Genomic DNA, 19,830 nt, shown 5'->3' with positions numbered 1-19,830 from the left:
GAACTATCTACATTCATAACTAAGTTTCTATGGAAACCTCGGTGCGGCAGTCCTACTCGCGCTTAAAGGCATCTTTTTTGTCACTTTCGTAACGATTTGTAACAGTTTTTCTAGATTTTATTGTTTCTAAATTCTATCTGTTTTCCAAAGGACACTTCTAACCGCTTTGAAGTGCTCTATATTCTTATATCTCACAACGAAAGCACTCCTACTGTTGTTATAAATGAATGGAAGTAGATGAATTCTCAGGCATTACATTAGTCTTATCACGCGTATTGTTGTCAACTATTAGGGTACTTATGAAGTAGTGGTGTGACATTCATGTCGCCTTGTCGTCTTTGTCAACACTTCCAATTTTAATGTCATATGGTTGTCTGAAAATTCAAAATCGTGATGCTCGTATTCCAAAAGCGGATTCAGCTGTTTGCCTGGCTCGCGAAACTTACCTCAATATGCAGACAGTTCTTCTTTCATTGCCGATAGATATTTGGCCGTTGCAATCTCGTCAACCTTGTGCAATTGGTTCCAATCTTTTAAGGACGTGGTTCATATCAGAAAACTCAGACGTCTAAGAGAATTAGCCATGAATTTTTCTCTTGATCATGAATCTGCCTCACATTTTGGCTTCTTCCGTTTCGAAGTGTCATACAATAAAGCACATTTCCATTTCCTCATCAGACTCTGAAACGAAATCCACGTGATATGCCTTTGCTTGAGAAGTAAATACTGCCCAATTGTGGCTATGGAATTATCTTTCAATGTGAGCACATGCTATGTCGTCGTACGGTTTCCCCCGCCCCGCGGTGCTCTGGCATACTCTGCATAGCCTACGCCCAGTGTGGGCCCGTCCTTATAGTGTCATTAAAAAAATTTAAAAAGGGAGATGGATAGGTTAAAGTTATATGTAATGGGAATTAGTGAAGCTTGGTGGCAGGAGGAACAAGACTTCTTGTCAGGTGAATGCAGGGTTACACATACAACGTCAAATAACAATAATGCAAGAGTAGGTATAATAATGAACTTAAAAAATGGGAACGCGGATAAGCTACTACGAACAGCGTAGTGAACGCATTATTGTAGCCAAGATAGACACGAAGCCCACGCCTGTCACAGTAGTACAAATTTAAACGCCGACTAGCTCCGCAGATGACGAAGAGATTTAATAAATGTATGATGCGGTAAAATAAATTATTCAGATAGTTAGGGGGACTGGAATTCGATAGTAGGAAAAGGAAGAGAAGGAAAAATAGTAGGTGAATACGGACTGGGGAAAGGAATGAAGGAGGGAGCCACCTGGTGGAATTATACACAGAGCATAACTTTATCATAGCTAACACTTGGTTTAAGAATCATGACAGAAGGTTGTATACGTGGAAGATTCCTAGAGACACTGGAAGGTTTCACATAGATTATATAACGGTAAGGCAGAGATTTAAGAACCAGATTTTAAGTTGTAAGACATTTCCACAGGCAGATGTGGACCCTCACCACAATTTATTTATTATGAACTGTAGATTAAAATTGAAGAAACTGCAAAAAGGTAGGAATTTAAGGAGATCAGACCTGGATAAACTGAAAGAACCAGAGATTGTAGAGAGTTTCAGAGACAGTATTAGGGAACGGTTGACAAGAACAGCAGAAAGAAATACAGTAGAAGAAGAATGGGTAGTTTGGAGAGAGAAAAGAGAATCACCTGTGTCAATATCAAGAGCTCAGATGGAAAACCCAATTCTAAGCAAAGAATGGAGAGCAAAAAGGTGGAAGGAGTATATAGAGGGTCTATACAAGTGCGATGTACTTGTGGGCAATATTACGGAAATGGAAGAGGACGCAGATGAAGATGAAGTGGGAAATATGATACTGCGTGAAGAATTTGACGGAGCACTGAAAGGCCTAAGTCGAAACAAGGCTCCAGGAATAGACAACATTCCATTACAACTACTGGTAGCCTTGGGAGAACCAGCAGTGACAAAACTCTTCTATCTGGTGAGCAATATGTATGAGACAGTCTAAATACCTTCAGACTTCAAGATAGTATAATAACTCCAATCCTAAAGAAAGCAGGTGTTCTCAAGTGTGAAAATTACTGAACTATCATTTTATTAAGTCATGGTTGCAAAATACTAACACGAATTCTTTGCAAACGTATGGAAAAATTGGTAGAAGCCGACCTCGTGGAAGATCAGTTTGGACTCCGAAAAAACGTTGAAACACGCGAGACAACACTGGCCCTGCGACTTATCTTAGAAGATAGGTTAAGGAAAGGCAAATCTACGTTTCTAGCATTTGTAGAATTAGAAAAAGCTTTTGACAATGTTGACTGGAATACTCTCTTTCAAATTTCTGAAGGTGGCAGGGGTAAAATACAGGGAGCGAAGGGCTATTTAGAATTTATACAGAAACCAGATGGCAGTTATAAGAGTCGAGGAACATGTAAGGGAAGCAGTGATTGGGAAGGGAGTGAGACAGGGTTGTGGCCTCTCCCAGATGTTATTCAATCTGTATATTGAGCAGGCAGTAAAGGAAACAAAAGACAAGTTCGGAGTAGGTATTAAAATCCACGGAGAAGAAATAAAAACTTTAAGGTTCACCGATGACACTGTAATCCTGTCAGAGACAGAAAAGAACTTGGAAGAGCAGTTGAACGCAAAGGACAGTGTCATGAAAGGAGGATATAAGATGCACATTAACAAAAACAAAACGAGGATAATGGAATGTAGTTGATTTAACTCGGGTGATGCTGGGGGAATTAGATTAGGAAATGAGACTCTTAAAGTAGTAAATGTGTTTTGCTATTTGGGGAGAAAAATAACTGATGATGGTCGAATAGAGAGATATAAAATGTAGACTGGCTATAGCAAGGAAAGCATTTCTGAAGAAGAGAAATTCGTTAACATCACGTATAGATTTAATTGTTAGGACGTCTTTTCTGGAAGTATTTGTATAGAGTGTAGCCATGTGTTCAAGTAAAACATGTATGATAAACAGTGTAGACATTAAGAGAATAGAAGCTTTCGAAATGTGATGCTACAGACGAATGAAGAAGATTAGATGGGTAGATCACGTTACTAATGAGGAGGTACTGTGGAATTTGTGGCATAACTTGACTAAAAGAAGCGATCGATTGGTAGGGCACGTTCTGAGGCATCAGGAAATCACCAATTTAGTATTGGGAGGATGAATGGAGGGTAAAAATAGTACAGGGAGACCAAGAGATTAATACACCAAGCAGACTCAGAAGGATGTAGGTTGCAGCAGTTATTCGGAAAGGAATAGGCTTGCACTGGATAGAGCAGCATGGAGAGCTGCATCAGATTAGTCTCTGGACTGACGACCACAACAACAACATTGTTCAAGGTGTATGTAAATACCTGATGCATCACGTCATAATTTCTGTGATGCAGATGATTCTGTTGCAACATCAAAAAACTGTAGCATAATGCATGGAGACCTGTAGTTGGTCGATAACTGGTGCAGGGACTGGTAGTTGACTCACGTATGTTCGACCACCGTTTTTGCCGTGCACCATTCACAAATTGAACAAGAAAAGGAGGAACTGACGGAAGTACAGGAAATACTCTGTGCCACACACTGCCAGGTGGTCTCGAAAGAACGGAAATATATGAAATACACAGCTACATAAAGAGATTCCTGACTATTTGTTATCAAGATATCTTACATCTCTATAGCCTGGAGACATTTCTCTTAAAATAATGATGTTAAATAACGTTATTTCGTGACATGGAACTGCAGGCAATGCCTGTGGCGGCCAGTTATCTTGTGCTAATGTGTTACAGCACAATATAAATAGTGCATTAATATAATGCTATTTGTCCTCGAATGCAGGCCAAAAATCGCACCAAAACTACGCATTTCTCTTTGGATGCGTGGTGGTGTGCAAATAAAATGGACCAGCACCTGGTCAGTATTTTCTTTGAAATTGCGTGTAACGTACTGTGCAAACGTAGAGTATGAGGGGTTTCTGAAGAGCAGCTGCCATAATGGCACCATGGGGAAGTGATCAACACCATTGCCTGTCAATTTGTCAGCATGTGTTCGATGCCCCTTTCGAGTTCCTAGAATATTTCACCCGAGTGGGCCGTACGGGAAACGTAAAACGATCTCTAAAGATGAACGCGTCGTAGAGTATGAGGGATTTTTGAGCGGTAGTTCTTGTTACGACGTGGCAGCCACGTAGTTAAATGCATAAGAAAACAAACAAAGTGGTTAAATGTACAGGCTCGCAATTTTGATGTCCGACTTCGAATGCTGCCGGTTGCATCGTTTTCTTTTTTCCTTTTCTGTTATTCCTCACAATGTTAAAAGATAAATTATACAATTTAAATGTGTTTAAACAGTTCAATTTATACAAGGTAAATTAATACATTCAATTTAGTTATGATTACTAACCTCGTAAGTGAAAAGGCTATGGACCACCACATGATGGCACATTGATAAAATTTTGCATGAGCCGCCACTGTATGATGCCATTCTTTAGATGAAAAAACGTCGTCAAAATAGTTCCTTTACATGCTATAGAGGAGGTACGAAATGATTTTACGGGAGAAAAATTTGCTACGTCGATCGCTCTCCGTCTATAGCAGATACAACCAGGCTCGCTAGCTACTCTGCAGTCTGTTACGAACAAAATTTAGCAACGTCTATTTTCTCCCCTGTATCAGATATATACGTGTACAGTTCATCTGAATTGGCTGGTTAATAAAAACCAGTAAACTTCCACCCCCAATTCTTTAAAGAATCGAACTCCTTTATATAAAACGCCATATCTCCCGAGCTATATGTTATACAATGACATGATTCTGGAAGTACATTCTGTCATACACAGGGTGGTCCATTGATAGTGACCGGGCCAAATATCTCACGAAATAAGCATCAAACGAAAAAACTACAAAGAACGAAACTCGTCTAGCTTGAAGGGGGAAACCAGATGGCGCTGTGGTTGACCCGCTAGATGGCGCTGCCATAGATCAAACGGATATCAACAGCGTTTTTTTTAATAGGAACCCCCATTTTTTATTACATAATCGTGTAGTACGTAAAGAAATATGAATGTTTTAGTTGGATCACGTTTTTCGCTTTGTGATAGATGGTGCTGTAATAGTCACAAACGTATAAGTACGTGGTATCACGTAACATTCCGCCAGTGCGGACGGTATTTGCTTCGTGATACATTACCCGTGTTAAAATGGTCCGTTTACCAATTGCGGAAAAGGTCGATATCGTGTTGATGTATGGCTATTGTGATCATAATGCCCAACGGGCGTGTGCTATGTATGCTGCTCGATATCCTGGACGACATCATCCAAGTGTCCGGACCGTTCGCCGGTTAGTTACGTTATTTAAGGAAACAGGAAGTGTTCAGCCACATGTGAAACGTCAGCCACGACCTGCAACAAATGATGATGCCCAGGTAGGTGTTTTAGCTGGTGTCGCGGCTAATCCACACATCAGTAGCAGACAAATTGCGCGAGACTCGGGAATCTCAAAAACGTCGGTGTTGAGAATGCTACATCAACATCGATTGCACCCGTACCATATTTCTATGCACCAGGAATTGCATGGCGACGACTTTGAACGCCGTGTGCAGTTCTGCCACTGGGTACAAGTGAAATTACGGGACGATGACAGATTTTTTGCACGCGTTCTATTTAGCGACGAAGTGTCATTCACCAACACCGGTAACGTAAAACGGCATAATATGCACTATTGGGCAACGGAAAAGTGCACGATGGCTGCGACAAGTGGAACATCAGCGACCCTGGCGGGTTAATGTACGGTGCGGCATTATGGGAGGAAGGATAATTGGCTCCCATTTTATCGATGACAATCTAAATGGTGTGATGTATGCTGATTTCCTACGTAATGTTCTACCGATGTTACTACAAGATGTTTCACTGCATGACAGAATGGCGATGTACTTCCAACATGATGGATGTCCGGCACATAGCTCGCGTGCTATTGAAGCGGTATTGAATAGCATATTTCATGATAGGTGGATTGGTCGTCGAAGCACCATACCATGGCCCGCACGTTCACCGGATCTGACGTCCCCGGATTTCTTTCTGTGGGGAAAGTTGAAGGATTTTTGCTATCGTAATCCACCGACAACGCCTGACAACATGCGTCAGCGCATTGTCAATTCATGTGCAACATTACGGAAGGCGAACTACTTGCTGTTGAGAGGAATGTCGTTACACGTATTTCCAAATGCATTGAGGTTGACGGACATCATTTTGAGCATTTATTGCATTAATGTGGTATTTAGAGGTAATCACGCTGTAACAGCATGCGTTCTCAGAAATGATAAGTTCACAAAAGTACATGTATCACATTGGAATAACCGAAATAAAATGTTCAAACGTACCTACGATCTGTATTTTAATTCTAAAAACCTACCTGTTACCAACTGTACGTCTAAAATTGTGAGCAATATGTTTGTGACTACTACAACGCCATCTCTCGGAAAGCGAAAAAAGTGGTCCAACTAAAACATTCATATTTCTTTACGTAGTACATGAATATGTAATAAAAAATGGGGGTTCCTATTAAAAAACACGCAGTTGATATCCGTTTGACCTATGGCAGCGCCATCTAGCGGGCCAACCATAGCGCCATCTGGTTTCTCCCTTCAAGCTAGACGAGTTTCGTTCTTTGTAGTTTTTTCGTTTGACCCTTATTTCGTGAGATATTTGGCCCGATCACGATCAATGGACCACCCTGTATATGGATGCTGTCCGCAAAATGAGTTGCAAGTAGAACTCGTACTAAATAAGTAATTAATTAAAACGTCATTCCTGATGCTGCAGTCTTACTGTATGAATAGCGAAAATGTAATAAGAGATATATTTTTTCCCTTTCATCATTTTTGTGAGAAGCGATGACAGAGAAAAAAAGCTTCGTAAAAGTTTGAAATTATGTGTAAAGTTTCTTGGGAGTCGCTAATTGCTCTCATTCACAAATACTGGATGATTTTACGCTGCGTAATTTGTGCTCTGTTAGTTACGCTGCCTCAAAACATACAGTTTCTACTGCAAACATGACTTATTTGGTTAAACCTTTAACGTAATACTACTGCTATTAATGAGTAAAATATTACAGCGTTTTAAATTTTAAAATGTGGTTCGTACATGTATGAAACATTGTAAATCAAATATTTATTGGAACTGGTGGAAGTTATCTGTAAATTGGATTGTGCTCCAGCCATGATCAGTGTATTGCATTTCGTACATGGGAAGCCAGAAAAAGCAGTGGCTCCGATGCAGAGTCCAGTGTTCTGGAGGCTGTTGTCTAAAGGCCCTCGTAAATGATCGAAATTGTTTGACAAAATTACCCTTTCGTAGCCACGTATTTGCCAAGCAAGCCCGTACACGTTCAAACAACGTTTACCAGTTTACCCTCACTTTTAAGCAGACGCTGTCCGTCTTCGTAAGTATTTTGACAGTAGTAAGAACGGCCACAAATGTAGACAAACCAGTCCTGGCGTTAACTTTGGAGCTGTGTTTAAAGAAGAAGAAGAAGAAGAAAAGAAGAAAACAAGACCATGGTCCGGAAAACGGCTTAAAATGAGAGATTTGTTCATGAATATCTGCTAAAGGAAAGATTACCCTCAGAACCCGATGATTACATCAACTTTCTTCAAATGGATAATGATTCTTAAAGCTTATTAAGGCCCTCCTAAAGGTGCAAACTTGTCTGTCAGCTTCACTCTTAACTAGCCACGGATGTGTCAAATAAGCCCTTACACGTACGAAGAAAGCTTGTCAATTGACCTTATTTTTTAAGAAGCTGTATGGCGTATTTTTGGCCCTAGTGGGAGTAGTCTTCAAAGCAATTGTAGCAGCATGGAGAGCTGCATCAAGCCACTCTCCTGACCGAAGAGCATTTTTCTGGCACTGTGTTTAAATAAGAAGAAAACAAGACGCCGTCCCAGGGAATGGTTTAAAATGAGAGTGAAATATACAAGTGAAAATATGTCAATGGGAATGTTACATTCAGAACGTGATGATTACTTCAACTTCCTGCTGATGGACAGTGAAACGTTCAATAGCTTGTTTAGCAATACTTCGTCCTCATACTGAAAAAGAGGAGACAAGTATGCGAAAATTTATTCCCTTCTACTTGTTCCTCTCAGACAGTTCATTAAAATGTCACAACGTAGAAACGTATAGCCGACATTGTCCGTGGATAAACCGAAAAACTTCGCTTGTATGCGACTGTATGCGTAAAATACTGATTTTGTTCATAACCTTTTCATGCGTATTATATGGCTGGGAAAGATGGTATGCCTCTACCATTTTCTAACTTTTTTTAATAATTCTTTCATAATGCGGGGCCACAGTCATAATATATTTCTTTTAAAGTCAGTACCACCATTAGACTGTTGTTTATTTATGACAGTATGCCATCTTAGGCCATTTATAACACTTAAAACACTTGATAATGGCACTCTGAAGCCGAAATCATGATTGTGTAAGTGTTAATGTAACACGGTAAATAAACAACAGTCTAATGACTTTACAGAGATCTACCATTTTGGTAACTGTCAGTGCTATTTTGGTTTTATACTTGACCATGATTGTGGGAACTCACAATATAAAGAGATAAAATGTAATAAAACAATTTATCACTAAACATGTGCAGCGAAACATCTTCACAAATAACGTCCACCAGCTTGCCAAACTTCCCCTTAATCAAAATTTCTCTCAAAAACGTCAGACATTATCTATGCTTGACAAACATGTCAAACAGCTTTGTACTCGGTCGAATATTTGGCAATCATAGTTGGGTTTGACAAAATGTTTGATCGTTTAGGTAGTATTAATGTCGTCAGATAACGCAACTTTAAATCGATTTTTTCCATTGCATTTTGTATTACCATTTGTTATTGCAGCTAGATTCATAACTTCCTTTGTGGCAAAAGACCCTAGTTACCTTTCCGGATAACGCTTTCACTGAGTACGACTCACGTTTGCCTCAAAGGTTCTATTCTGCAAGTAGCTTTCTCCTACTTTCAGTACTTCATGGATCACCTGCATATCTTGCCGTATCCTAACAATTGTTTTCAGAGCGACGTTGGCTCTTAATTCTGCAGCTAAGCCATGTCTCAGACATATCCTCTATTACAGCAAGATGAGAACTTATGTGAAGTATGGGCAGTAGAAGATAGGTATCGATGTAACTGAAACAGTAATGGATCACTCATTTAGTAAGAGCGTAGACCATGAAATATATTTCATTGCAGAGTCACAGATTAATTCTGAATAAATCGCTACTTTGTGACTAGGCCGTATCTCGGTGTAACCCGCTCTTCCAGAAGTCTGATACCGCAATGTACTCTGGAGAGCTTCTGTGAAATTTGCTCGAAATCAGGCGAAATCTCTCGGCGGGCACACATACTTGGCGGGGGACACTATTTCCTAAGCGTCTTTACGTGCTTCCTGTGCACATAGAACTCCAAGTGCAACGTGACGCGATCGACAGGCATACTAGAGACATTGCCCAACACATCTGTGCAAAGCTTTATGGGAATTTAACTGTGGTTTCCATTCTCTACTGACAGGAACTTAATGGACACCCCTCGTATTAGCAAGCCACCCTGGGTTCGTAAGGGTAGCATTAAGTATCTATGGCCAGACGACCTGTCTGTGGTGGGGGTAGAGGAGCGGTAATAAATTAAATACATAAACCTTCCTCTAATAATTATATCTGTTGGTGAAAACCGTATGAAAATCCCTAGTTTAGTTGCTGAGATTAGCCTTCATATTCAGATAGAAAAACACGGCGGGGTACATCATATTTCGACCAGTTAATAGGAAATATTTACAAATTATGTAAACTTTATCAAAATCCTGCAGCAGTTCCTGAGATAAGTTTTCATATATGGATGGAAAAGCTTGGAGGAAATTATATACATATATATAGACCTCAGTTTATAATAGGATGGCCGATTAATAGTGTGCTTTCAGTTGTTTAGCCGAGCAGTTGTTTCCATTTGTGTGCACAACCTTTCGACGACCACCCCAGTCCCATTCTTCAGCTCTGGGAGCGTATAACTTGCAGTCATGGACTGTGCGGCTGGTCCCGGCGGAGGTTCGAGTCCTCCCTCGGGCATGGGTCTGTGTGTTTGTCCTTAGGATAATTTAGGTTAAGTAGTGTGTAAGCTTAGGGACTGATGACCTTCGCAGTTAAGTCCCATAAGATTTCACACACATTTGAACATTTTGTAAAATATCGCCATCGTATTGCAATTTGGTAAGACAGCCACAAGAGAGGAAAGAAGATGTACTGATAAATTCGGCGCAATTCGCAGTATCTGGGGAAGTGGCTAGAATCTTCCTAAACTGTATAATCCAGGGAAAAATGTGACCTTCGATGAGCAGCTGGTAGCATTTGGAGACAATTCAAGCAGTATATCCCAAGCAAACCGGCAAAACATGGGATCAAAATATGGACTCTGTGTGACAGCAAATTTTCATATGTACTGAAAGCCCAAATTTATACTGGAAAGGAGAATGGATCAGCGCCAGGAAAAAAATCAGGGAATGCGAGCAATTGCTGACCTTACCTCTGATTTGTGAGGTCAGCATGTAACTTGTGACAGCTTTTTTTAATGTTAAACAATTTGGGACACCTGCCCCTAAAAAGGAAACTGATAACGTTAGGAACCGTACGTAAAAATAAGCCAGAGCTTCCACAAATTGTGACCAACAAGGAGGGTCATAGCTCTTCATTTTATTTCACAAATGGCACTACGGTGGTCAGTTATATTCCTAAGAGAAATAAGAATGTTGTACTAACGAGTACTCTCCACCGTGGTTGGGAAATAAGTGACAGTGCTGATAAGAAGCCAACAATATTTTAGATTATAATTCAATCAAAGCGGCTGTAGACACACTCGATCGGCTTACAGGTACATATAAATGCAAACAAAGAAACAATAGATGGCCCATTTTAGTTTTCTGCAATATTCGTGATGTTGCTGCTTGTAATGCATATGTCTTCGGATTTCAATTGACCCTACTAACTCGAAGGCAAGAAGACTGACTAAATGGAGAATAATTTTGGAGAAACTGGTTGCAGAGCATATTGCACCAAGGAAGCATTTTCCAAGAACAGAAGATTCTTCGAGAATGATGAGGAGTATCCAGGACCTTGAAGGAGTGGCAGGTGTGGCTAAATCAGCAACAACAAGAAACTCTTCTAAACGTGCACGTTCTAAGTTCTGTCCTTGAAGCAATGACAATAAAACAAACACGTGTGTGGAAAGTGTAATAAACATGTATGCAAAACACACACTCACCTACTTGTCACCAAACTGCAGAGAGTCAGAAGGAAACAATTTCATATGGGCAGACGGACAGATGGCTGTTGAGATTGACTTTTTGGTGGAAATGTTTGTTGTTCCTAGTGTACCCTGAATGAATATTAAAATAATAAATTTTCTTTAGAGATGCTATGTGTACTACCTTTATTATTATTATTATCGCTATGGTCAGTGCCTTCGTACAGAAAAAGTGAACAGAACAGCAGGGTTCTGAAAACCTATTACTTTGTGTTTTAGTCTTCCTACTGGGAACGTTGATTACCACAAGTGGAAAGTTGTAATTCCACTCACCAGTTATCAGCAGAGAATTTTTATCTTAACCAAAGATGCACGTTATGTCACTTTAACAAGTAACAGCTATATCTTTTAAGTGAGGATAATTATACAGCGTATTCTGATAATTCTATCACAAGATTTGTGCTTTTGTATCTCTGAAGCAATGTAAACTATACGGAATATTTAAAAAGCATTATAATTTATTGCTGCCAAGCCTAATTGATTATCCAAATTTAATAAAAATGCAATCATTCTTCGATGTCAATTAATCTACATTATATGTCATCTGTGAACAAATAGCGACATGAATCGTATTGTACGAGTTATCGTTGTAAAACTTTTGTATCTTTGGTTCACGTTACTCTTTCACGTAGGGAGTTGGCTGTGGGCTGTGGAGGAGAGGAGTCGGCATTAACTAGTCCCTGTTGTATCCATGTGCAAAAAGTGTTTCGTTGTTATTTAAAAGTGAGAAATACACGGTATACTGACTTCAACTGGTGTTTAGTTTTAAAGGAGTTACATTTATATATGATTACATAATTATGAGAATACGACGCATCTGCATCATTGATGATTTTTGTAGGAGGAATTATGATTGAACTTGGAGATCAAGAAGAAGATTAGCATATTGTTCCTAAACTCTTTCGAGATCCAGGCACCCACTTGGCGAAATAATACCCTATTTATTTTCATCACAATGAGCAACAGTAACTACAACTGCAAGAATCAATTATTTACAACTATTGACTTTCCCAACGTACAGAGTTAACGAAATAGTTCTAACACCCGTGTCCTGCGATTAATCTTAATAGATTAGATTAGATTAGTTTTTCGTTCCATAGATCCGTGCTGAGGAGATCCTCGTGAATGTGGAACATGTCAATTTTTTTAAGCAAATAACAATACTAATAGTATGAGTATATACAATACATCTTTTTTAAGCTGAAATAACAATACTAATAGTATGAGCATATACAATACATCATTTGTTTCTATTAACAAATTCGTCAATGGAGTAGAAGGAGTTGGCCACTGGTAAGTCTTTCAGGCTCCTTTTAAACTGATCTTTCTTTGTAACAAATTTTTTTATGTTTGCTGGCAAATTATTGAAGATGTGTGTTCCTGAGTAGTGGATCCCTTTTTGAACTAAAATAAGTGCTTTTAAGTCCTTGTGCAGATCATTTTTGTTCCTGGTATTGTATGTATGAACTGAGCTGTTTGTTGGAAAAGGAGATATATTATTTAGGACAAATTTCATTAAGGAGTAAATATACTGAGAGGCAGTATTTAGTATACCCAGTTCTTTGAAGAGGTTTCTACAGGACGTCCATGAATTTACTCCACAAATAATACGTATTACACGCTTTTGGACTCTGAAAACTTTTGTTTGACTTGAAGAGTTACCCCAAAATATTATACCATATGACATTATGGAATGAAAGTAGGCAAAGTATGCAAGCTTTTTCGTTTTTATGTCACCTATGCCTGCTAACACTCGAATTGCAAATACAAATTTGTTAAGGCGTTTCTGCAGTTCTGTGGTGTGCTCCTCCCAACTGAATTTATTATCAAGTTGTAATCCCAGGAATTTAAGACTGTCAGCCTCTTCTATCTGCTCTTCTTCATACTTTATGCACATGCTGGGTGAAAACCTCTTACATGTTCTGAATTGCATGTAGTGAGTCTTTTCGAAGTTTATTGTCAGGGAGTTGGCTTTAAACCATTTATTAATATCCATGAAAATATCATTAGCAGCTCTTTCTAGAACTACACTCGACATACTATTTATTGCAATACTTGTGTCATCTGCAAACAAAACGAACTCTGCTTCTTTCAGTGTAACTGATGAGAGATCATTAATGTACACAAGAAAAAGCAATGGCCGTGAGATGGATCCTTGTGGGACACCACATGTAATTTCTTCCCGTTCTGGTGATGCCAATGCTATGTCTGGTATCCAGTGACAGAATTGTGATTGTATTCTATGACGTCACTTATTCAACAATATACCAGTTATAGGCAGGGCAGGATAGCATTTTAAAGCACTAAATGGCGCAACGATTTTCTTAGAGTTTCAGTGTGCCTTTAAACTAGGCATGACCTATCACTGGTATGAAGATTCGACAAAAACGACACGTGATTCAGTTTCCACGTTAAACTGTACGTTATATCTGCTTGGTATGATTAATGGGGTAGGTAAGGTACACACATGTAACCGGAATGTGGTCTAGTTGAAAGGCTTGATCCAGACTGTTGAGGAGGGCCGTGTAAACGACACTCGCGTTCGAACGATCTCTATATGTCCTAGTAGACCGCAGGGCTCGATAGAACATCGAATGCTGCTGGAACAATCACTTGAGATTTGGCACACACGGAGCACAAGCAAGCAATAGCGAGAGACTAAAGAATTGCCAAGACGACGAATTATAATTCTGCCTGAAATTTGACAGTTTCGTGAAAAACAGGTGGAAATGATAATAAAAACTACCACTGAACCAATTACTGTTTTAGCTGAACTAATTTTCGATAATAGTCACTATATAATATTAGTGGATACTGTACATAAACAATTATGGTGACATTTTTATATAAAGTTAACAAAGGTGAAACTACCGTCCATCAAAAATATTACTCGAGTCCGAAGCCAATACAGTATTTCATTTGGTTATTAGAGACTACAGTAATTTACCAAGTGAGTTAGAAACGTGCATTTCGATCCCCGTTCACATATTAACGTGTGAAAATATTAACCAGTTTTAAAACAAGGTGGTAACATTCTCATGTTGAATGCTTAATAAATTAAATAAATCATATTAAATTGACTAAGTGCTATCGGGAGAATAAATAATAGTCTCAAGACCAGTTGTGGGAAAAGTAGAAGCAGACTTCAGTTATTTTTTAGTTTCAAAATTTTATTGAAAGGGAGCAGCAACCTTTTTGATCCTTCATGAAGTGTTTATTAACGGTGTGTCACAGTCATAGTACATACGTTTGACGACTGGTTTTTACCACTTGGTCCATTCTCAACCGTGGCCTACTGAGACTGCACTGAAAGTGCCTGATCGTAATAACAAACATCAAGATGGCAATACATGCTTTATGAGATGTCCGCACATGACTGTCAGAATCAACATGTGCCCCGAAGCAAGAGACTCCATTTCGATTCTGCGTTGCTTAGATGCACATATTGATTGTGAGAGTCATCTGCGAACATTTTATAAAGCATGTATTGCCATTTAGATGTTTGTTATTAAGATCAGGGGCTTTCAGCACAACCTCAGTAGGCCAGGCATGAGAATTAACCAGCTGCTTCGAAAGTAGTCGCCAAATATATGAACTTCAATTGTGACACATTGCTTCAATTATATTTTATTATAAATTTCGAGAATTACATTAAATTGTGATTGTGATCACTTATTTTTTTATTAGTGGCTGTATTTTCGAATGATCTGAACTCTTTAAGATACTGGACTACCTGTTTCACGGCTATTTTTATGACTAGAATCCATAATATTTTAATAACACTTGGTCATGTCACTGAGAAAGTACCAGCAGAAGTCGCTAAATCCCTCTGTGTCATGATTTCTTAAGATAACTTGTCTGGAGTGTTAATGTGCAAGGTGCTTACGTTTGAGATGCATGTAACATTGAAGAAATAGTTTCTATTCAGGTAGAGACAAAAGTGGAGCTGTTTCGGCTGTGCGTGACGAAACGGCTTCGTGGTTGTAGGGTGAGCTGGTGTCTCTGGCGGCATACAGCTGTGGCTGGCCTGACGCCGACGCCAGATTCCGCAAAGCCTCGCTGCTGGTCATGGCGAGGGCGCAGAGGGCGCTCAGACTCACCGCCGGCGGCATCTACCCCATACAGAGGGCCACCTTCCTCTCGGTAAGAGTTTAACTACTGCTCGCACACTTTGTTTTGGGCGTCGCAGCATTAGTTCTCTGTTCTGTTTTCGGACGATGCCATATCTTGACGACAGTTTGGTCCTTACAGACGGACCAATATCTCAACTGGACAAAGACTCCGGAGGTAACATAGAATGGTTCTTTCAAAGGGGCAGTTCGAGTACTCAGTTTAGAAAACGACGTAGAGTCAGTACATGATCCTTTCAAAATTCGTGTCCAGTATTTATCATTACTCCTCCCTTTGTACTTGGTTAACAAAGGAGCTGGCAATGGCAGAAAAAATGGATATATTACGTTAATACATAAGTTCGTAGTGTTTTTGTTTTGCATGTTGGTATTGCGGTTGCTATGTGTTTATTTATGGATTGTCAATTTTTATTTGTAGTTCAATGTTGGCTCACAATGGTTCAAATGGCTCTGAGCACTATGGGACTTAACATCTGAGGTCATCAGACCCCTAGAACTTAGAACTACTTAATCCTAACTAACCTGAGGACATCACACACATCCATGCCCGAGGCAGGATTCGAACCTGCGACCGTAGCAATCGCGCGGTTCCGGACTGAGCGCTTAGAACCGCTCGGCCACCACGGCAGGCAGTTAACTGTTGCTATTTGTGTTTACGTATTATTGTTTTGTCATTTGAAGATTGTGACAGGAACTTGGGCGCAAAAAAACGGAGTGCCAAGTGGAGAAATCGGAACACTTTCGATATATTTTTCTGTTTGAGTTCAGTAGGGGGGTGACAGCATCGAAAGCAGCCCTGAAACTTGTATGCCATGTATGGGAATAATGCCTTTGGACAGAGCACGGCAAGAAAATTTTGTTCCCGTTTTAAAGAACATCTTCTTAACATCAGCGACTCTCCAAGTTCAGGAAGACTTTCAGGGTTTGATGAAGATCGATTAAATGCATTACTCCACAATAATCCCCGTCAGTTTACTCGAGAACTGACAATTGTGATGAACTGTAGTCGTTCCACCATTGTGCGACATTTGCGTGTAATGGGGAAGGTTCAAAAATTGGGTGTATAGGTACTGCATGCTCTCAGCCAAAATCACAAAAATCAGAAGGTAGCTAAATGTGCATCTCTGCTTGCTCGTCGTCAATTGGGTCCTGAATAACACCGACCAATCCTATCTTCACCGTTACTGGTGACGAGTAATGGGGAGCCCAAACAAAGCAGCAACTTCCCATGTAAAGACCTACGTTCATCCAAAAAAGATAATGTTATGCAGCTGGTGCATCAACGACAGTGTGGTGTATTACAGATTCCTCTCCGAGCTGTAACCATCACTACGGACATTTATTGTCAACAACTGAGACGTCTTGCAGACACAATCCGAGAACAACGACCAGAAAGACTGCGTGAAGTGACACTATTCCATGATAATCACCCCCCCCCCCCCCCGCCACTCTCCTATATTGGCAAAAAACTCAACGATACAGAAGTGGGTTGGCAAGTCATGCCGCACCCACGTTATTCATCTTGCACCCTCAGGTTTTCACATTTTCCAGTGTCAATTGAACAACCTTCAAGGAACTTTCCTCCCGGATGAAAAGCCTCTCCGAACATGGCTTAACAATTTATTTGTCTCAGCACCACGTAATTTCTACAGTCGCGGCATCGTAAAGCTACTGCCGGCCGCTGTGGCCGAGTGTTTCTAGGCACTTCAGTCCAGAACCGCTCTGCTGCTACGGTCGCAGGTTCGAATCCTGCCTCGGGCATGGATGTGTGTGATCTCCTTAGGTTAGTTGGGTTTAAGTAGTTCTAAGTCTAGGCGACTGATGACCTCAGATGTTAAGTCCCATAGTGCTTAGAGCCATTTGAACCATTCGAAAAGTTACTCCATCATCGGCACCCTGTTGTAAGTGCCTAAGGACACTGTATTATTGATGTGAAGTCTCTGTTATATGTATCTGTTGTCGTTATTAAACTTGCGAAAAAGCTACAAACTAGCGCACTAACCTAATAAAATCCGTACTGACAAAAATCTAAGAGAAATATGAAATGAAATGAGAAGTATATTAACACAAAATAAAAAGTTTTATGAAGTTTTCTGTGAAAGTAAAAAGGTCGTTCAACAAATAACTCTCCGTGATAATGCCGCTCCAATGACTGCCTTTTTGTTTACAGGTCAGTATGAGATACACAGGTTTCGCCACCTATAACGTTCAATGACAGAAAGGCTTCTCAATTGGTCTCAAAAAGCTCCAATAATTCATGTGAAATGAATCTTGTGGTCTGTTGTGAGCCTTCGTGGAACGCACTTGAACACTCCTTTAAATAACAGTAAGCCTCAGTCAATGCACAGGCAAATTCAATGTTTACCGATAGCAAACTGTCGAATAATGAGGCGCTCGTCGCCGCGAATAATGGTATCCGAGCAATTCACTGTGTCGGGAGCAGTAGCTGTGCTAGGACGCACCGAAAGTTGCCGATGAGGGATGTCAGTTGCCGTTGCTGCTCTTTCTGACGCTTTAACTCTCTTTAATCATCGCCCAAAAGTAGTCCTATCAATTACATCATTACCATACACTGCACAGTAACGTTTCTAGATGTTCTCCGCTGTTTATTTTTCCACAACCACGAATTCAACAACAGCACACCGGCTGTAACTAGTGTATTGCAGACACCGTTTGATTGTTCACTACGTCACTTTCATCTGTCTGAATTGTTTGAAACTTCACACACGTGTCGAAGAAACATATTTCAAGCACCTAGTGGGAAATATTCGTATATGCAGAGGTTGGACAGAAACATGGAAACACCGCGAGAAATACATGTTTGAACATACATACAGGTGGTGTCATAGTCTGTAGGCTATGCTGTAGTATTTGAGCACGAGAAGCACCTGTACAATGTTCTGCTTATGTTGAAAGTTCATTAGTGGCCAGCTCAGTGTTTTGGGTAGTTGTGAGTGCATCATTTTGAAGCTAACTCAATTCGAAGTTGGGCACATTGTTGTTGCTCATACCGTAGGTGTCCAGTTTCCTGTCAAACTGTTTCCCGACACATTTCAGATCACTTTTATGCTCTTTTCCCATGAACAATTAGTCAATCATTGAGCACTGCATAATAACTGCAGTCAATATGCGGGACCTCTAGTGACTGACTGTTTTACTTCCTTATTTTCGAATGGACGGCACAGTTGGGAGCCCACCAGCTACACAGTCCTTTTAAGAGGAACCAGACACCATAAAATCATCAGAGTCGGAGGTAAAGTCGCAGCCTCAGGTAGACAGACCAGCATTCACGTTCATTCGCGTCCCCGATCCCATACTCTCGTGACATTACATCTGACATGTACATAAACCTTCCCTGTGAATAAGTCTAGCTGTTAGTGAAAACTTTATCAAAATCCTGCAGCAGTTTCTGAGATAAGTATTCACATATGTTTTTTCTGATGAAAAAACACAGCCTTTTAGCAAGATAAGGAATCTCAAGCGATGTTGCTTCCCAGAGGCGGCTAACATGTCTACTCAGGAGCAACATCACAAAATAACATTCAGTTTAAATTTTTGCAAACCAGCATTCTGGTTGGAGCTCATCCGCCTCCACGTGTTGGGTATCTAATAGGTCTGTTTGGAGTTCTACGACGGAGTGGGTGAGATTTTCCGCCTCCCTCTTCACCCCACAGCACTACTGGTTGTAAATACAGAAAATGCGAAAGAGTAGGAGATTGTTTAACAATTGTACTTGAGTTTTACTGGATGGAACTCGCAATGTCTGCAATGGTTGGCAGGTGGGGTCCCTGCTGTGACAAAAAGAGTGAAGTTACAGACTGTTTAGAAAGAAAACAATACACTTCAGATGGCTGAAGAGAGAAAACTTCATGCTAGGTGATGAACGAGCACTCTCCATGTTAGGAGTTTTGAGGGTAATGACATCATGTTACGCTTCTAGGAAACAGTAGATGCAGACTTGTTGCTGGACAAAGGATGAGGTGAGCCTTGAATTAAACACAAGAATGTCTCTTCTTGAGAATGCAGTATAAAGAGAGAACTGAACTCAGTCTCCAGCCGACGTCGCCACTGCTTTCAGCTTTACGCTATGAGGTGGTAAAATGGGCCATCATCGTGATCGCAAATTCCGTAGTGACACGATATTAGTTCCCTCTCTTTATGGGACAATTATTCCGTTTTAATATTTCGCAACCAGCTAGTATGCTTTCAATAGGCGTTTCGGCGATCTCATTGATCTTCGATCCTAATTTTCCGTGTTCCGTCTGTAATTTACTAACAATACTTACAGCCACTGGTCGTACTCGTATGTTATCGGCATAACTTTGCACTTATCTTGTT

At 40.2% G+C, this 19,830-nt stretch overlaps 1 protein-coding gene across 1 annotated transcript in view; it reads left to right on the top strand.

Moving 5' to 3' along the window:
* The window catches only part of LOC126188643 (odorant receptor 43a-like), a 63,058-nt gene that overhangs the window by 40,090 nt on the left and 3,138 nt on the right, over window positions 1-19,830 (top strand). The window contains exon 4 of the mRNA XM_049930245.1: window positions 15,350-15,505. Within this exon, the coding sequence (XP_049786202.1) occupies window positions 15,350-15,505 (156 nt within the window). The remainder of the gene's footprint in view (window positions 1-15,349; window positions 15,506-19,830) is intronic.

The sequence above is a fragment of the Schistocerca cancellata genome, chromosome 5 (genome assembly GCF_023864275.1).
Source record: "Schistocerca cancellata isolate TAMUIC-IGC-003103 chromosome 5, iqSchCanc2.1, whole genome shotgun sequence".
Classification (NCBI taxonomy): Eukaryota; Metazoa; Arthropoda; class Insecta; order Orthoptera; family Acrididae; genus Schistocerca; species Schistocerca cancellata.
The sequence above is the reverse complement of the archived record's forward strand: the minus strand, read 5'-3'. Positions and strand labels throughout refer to the sequence as shown.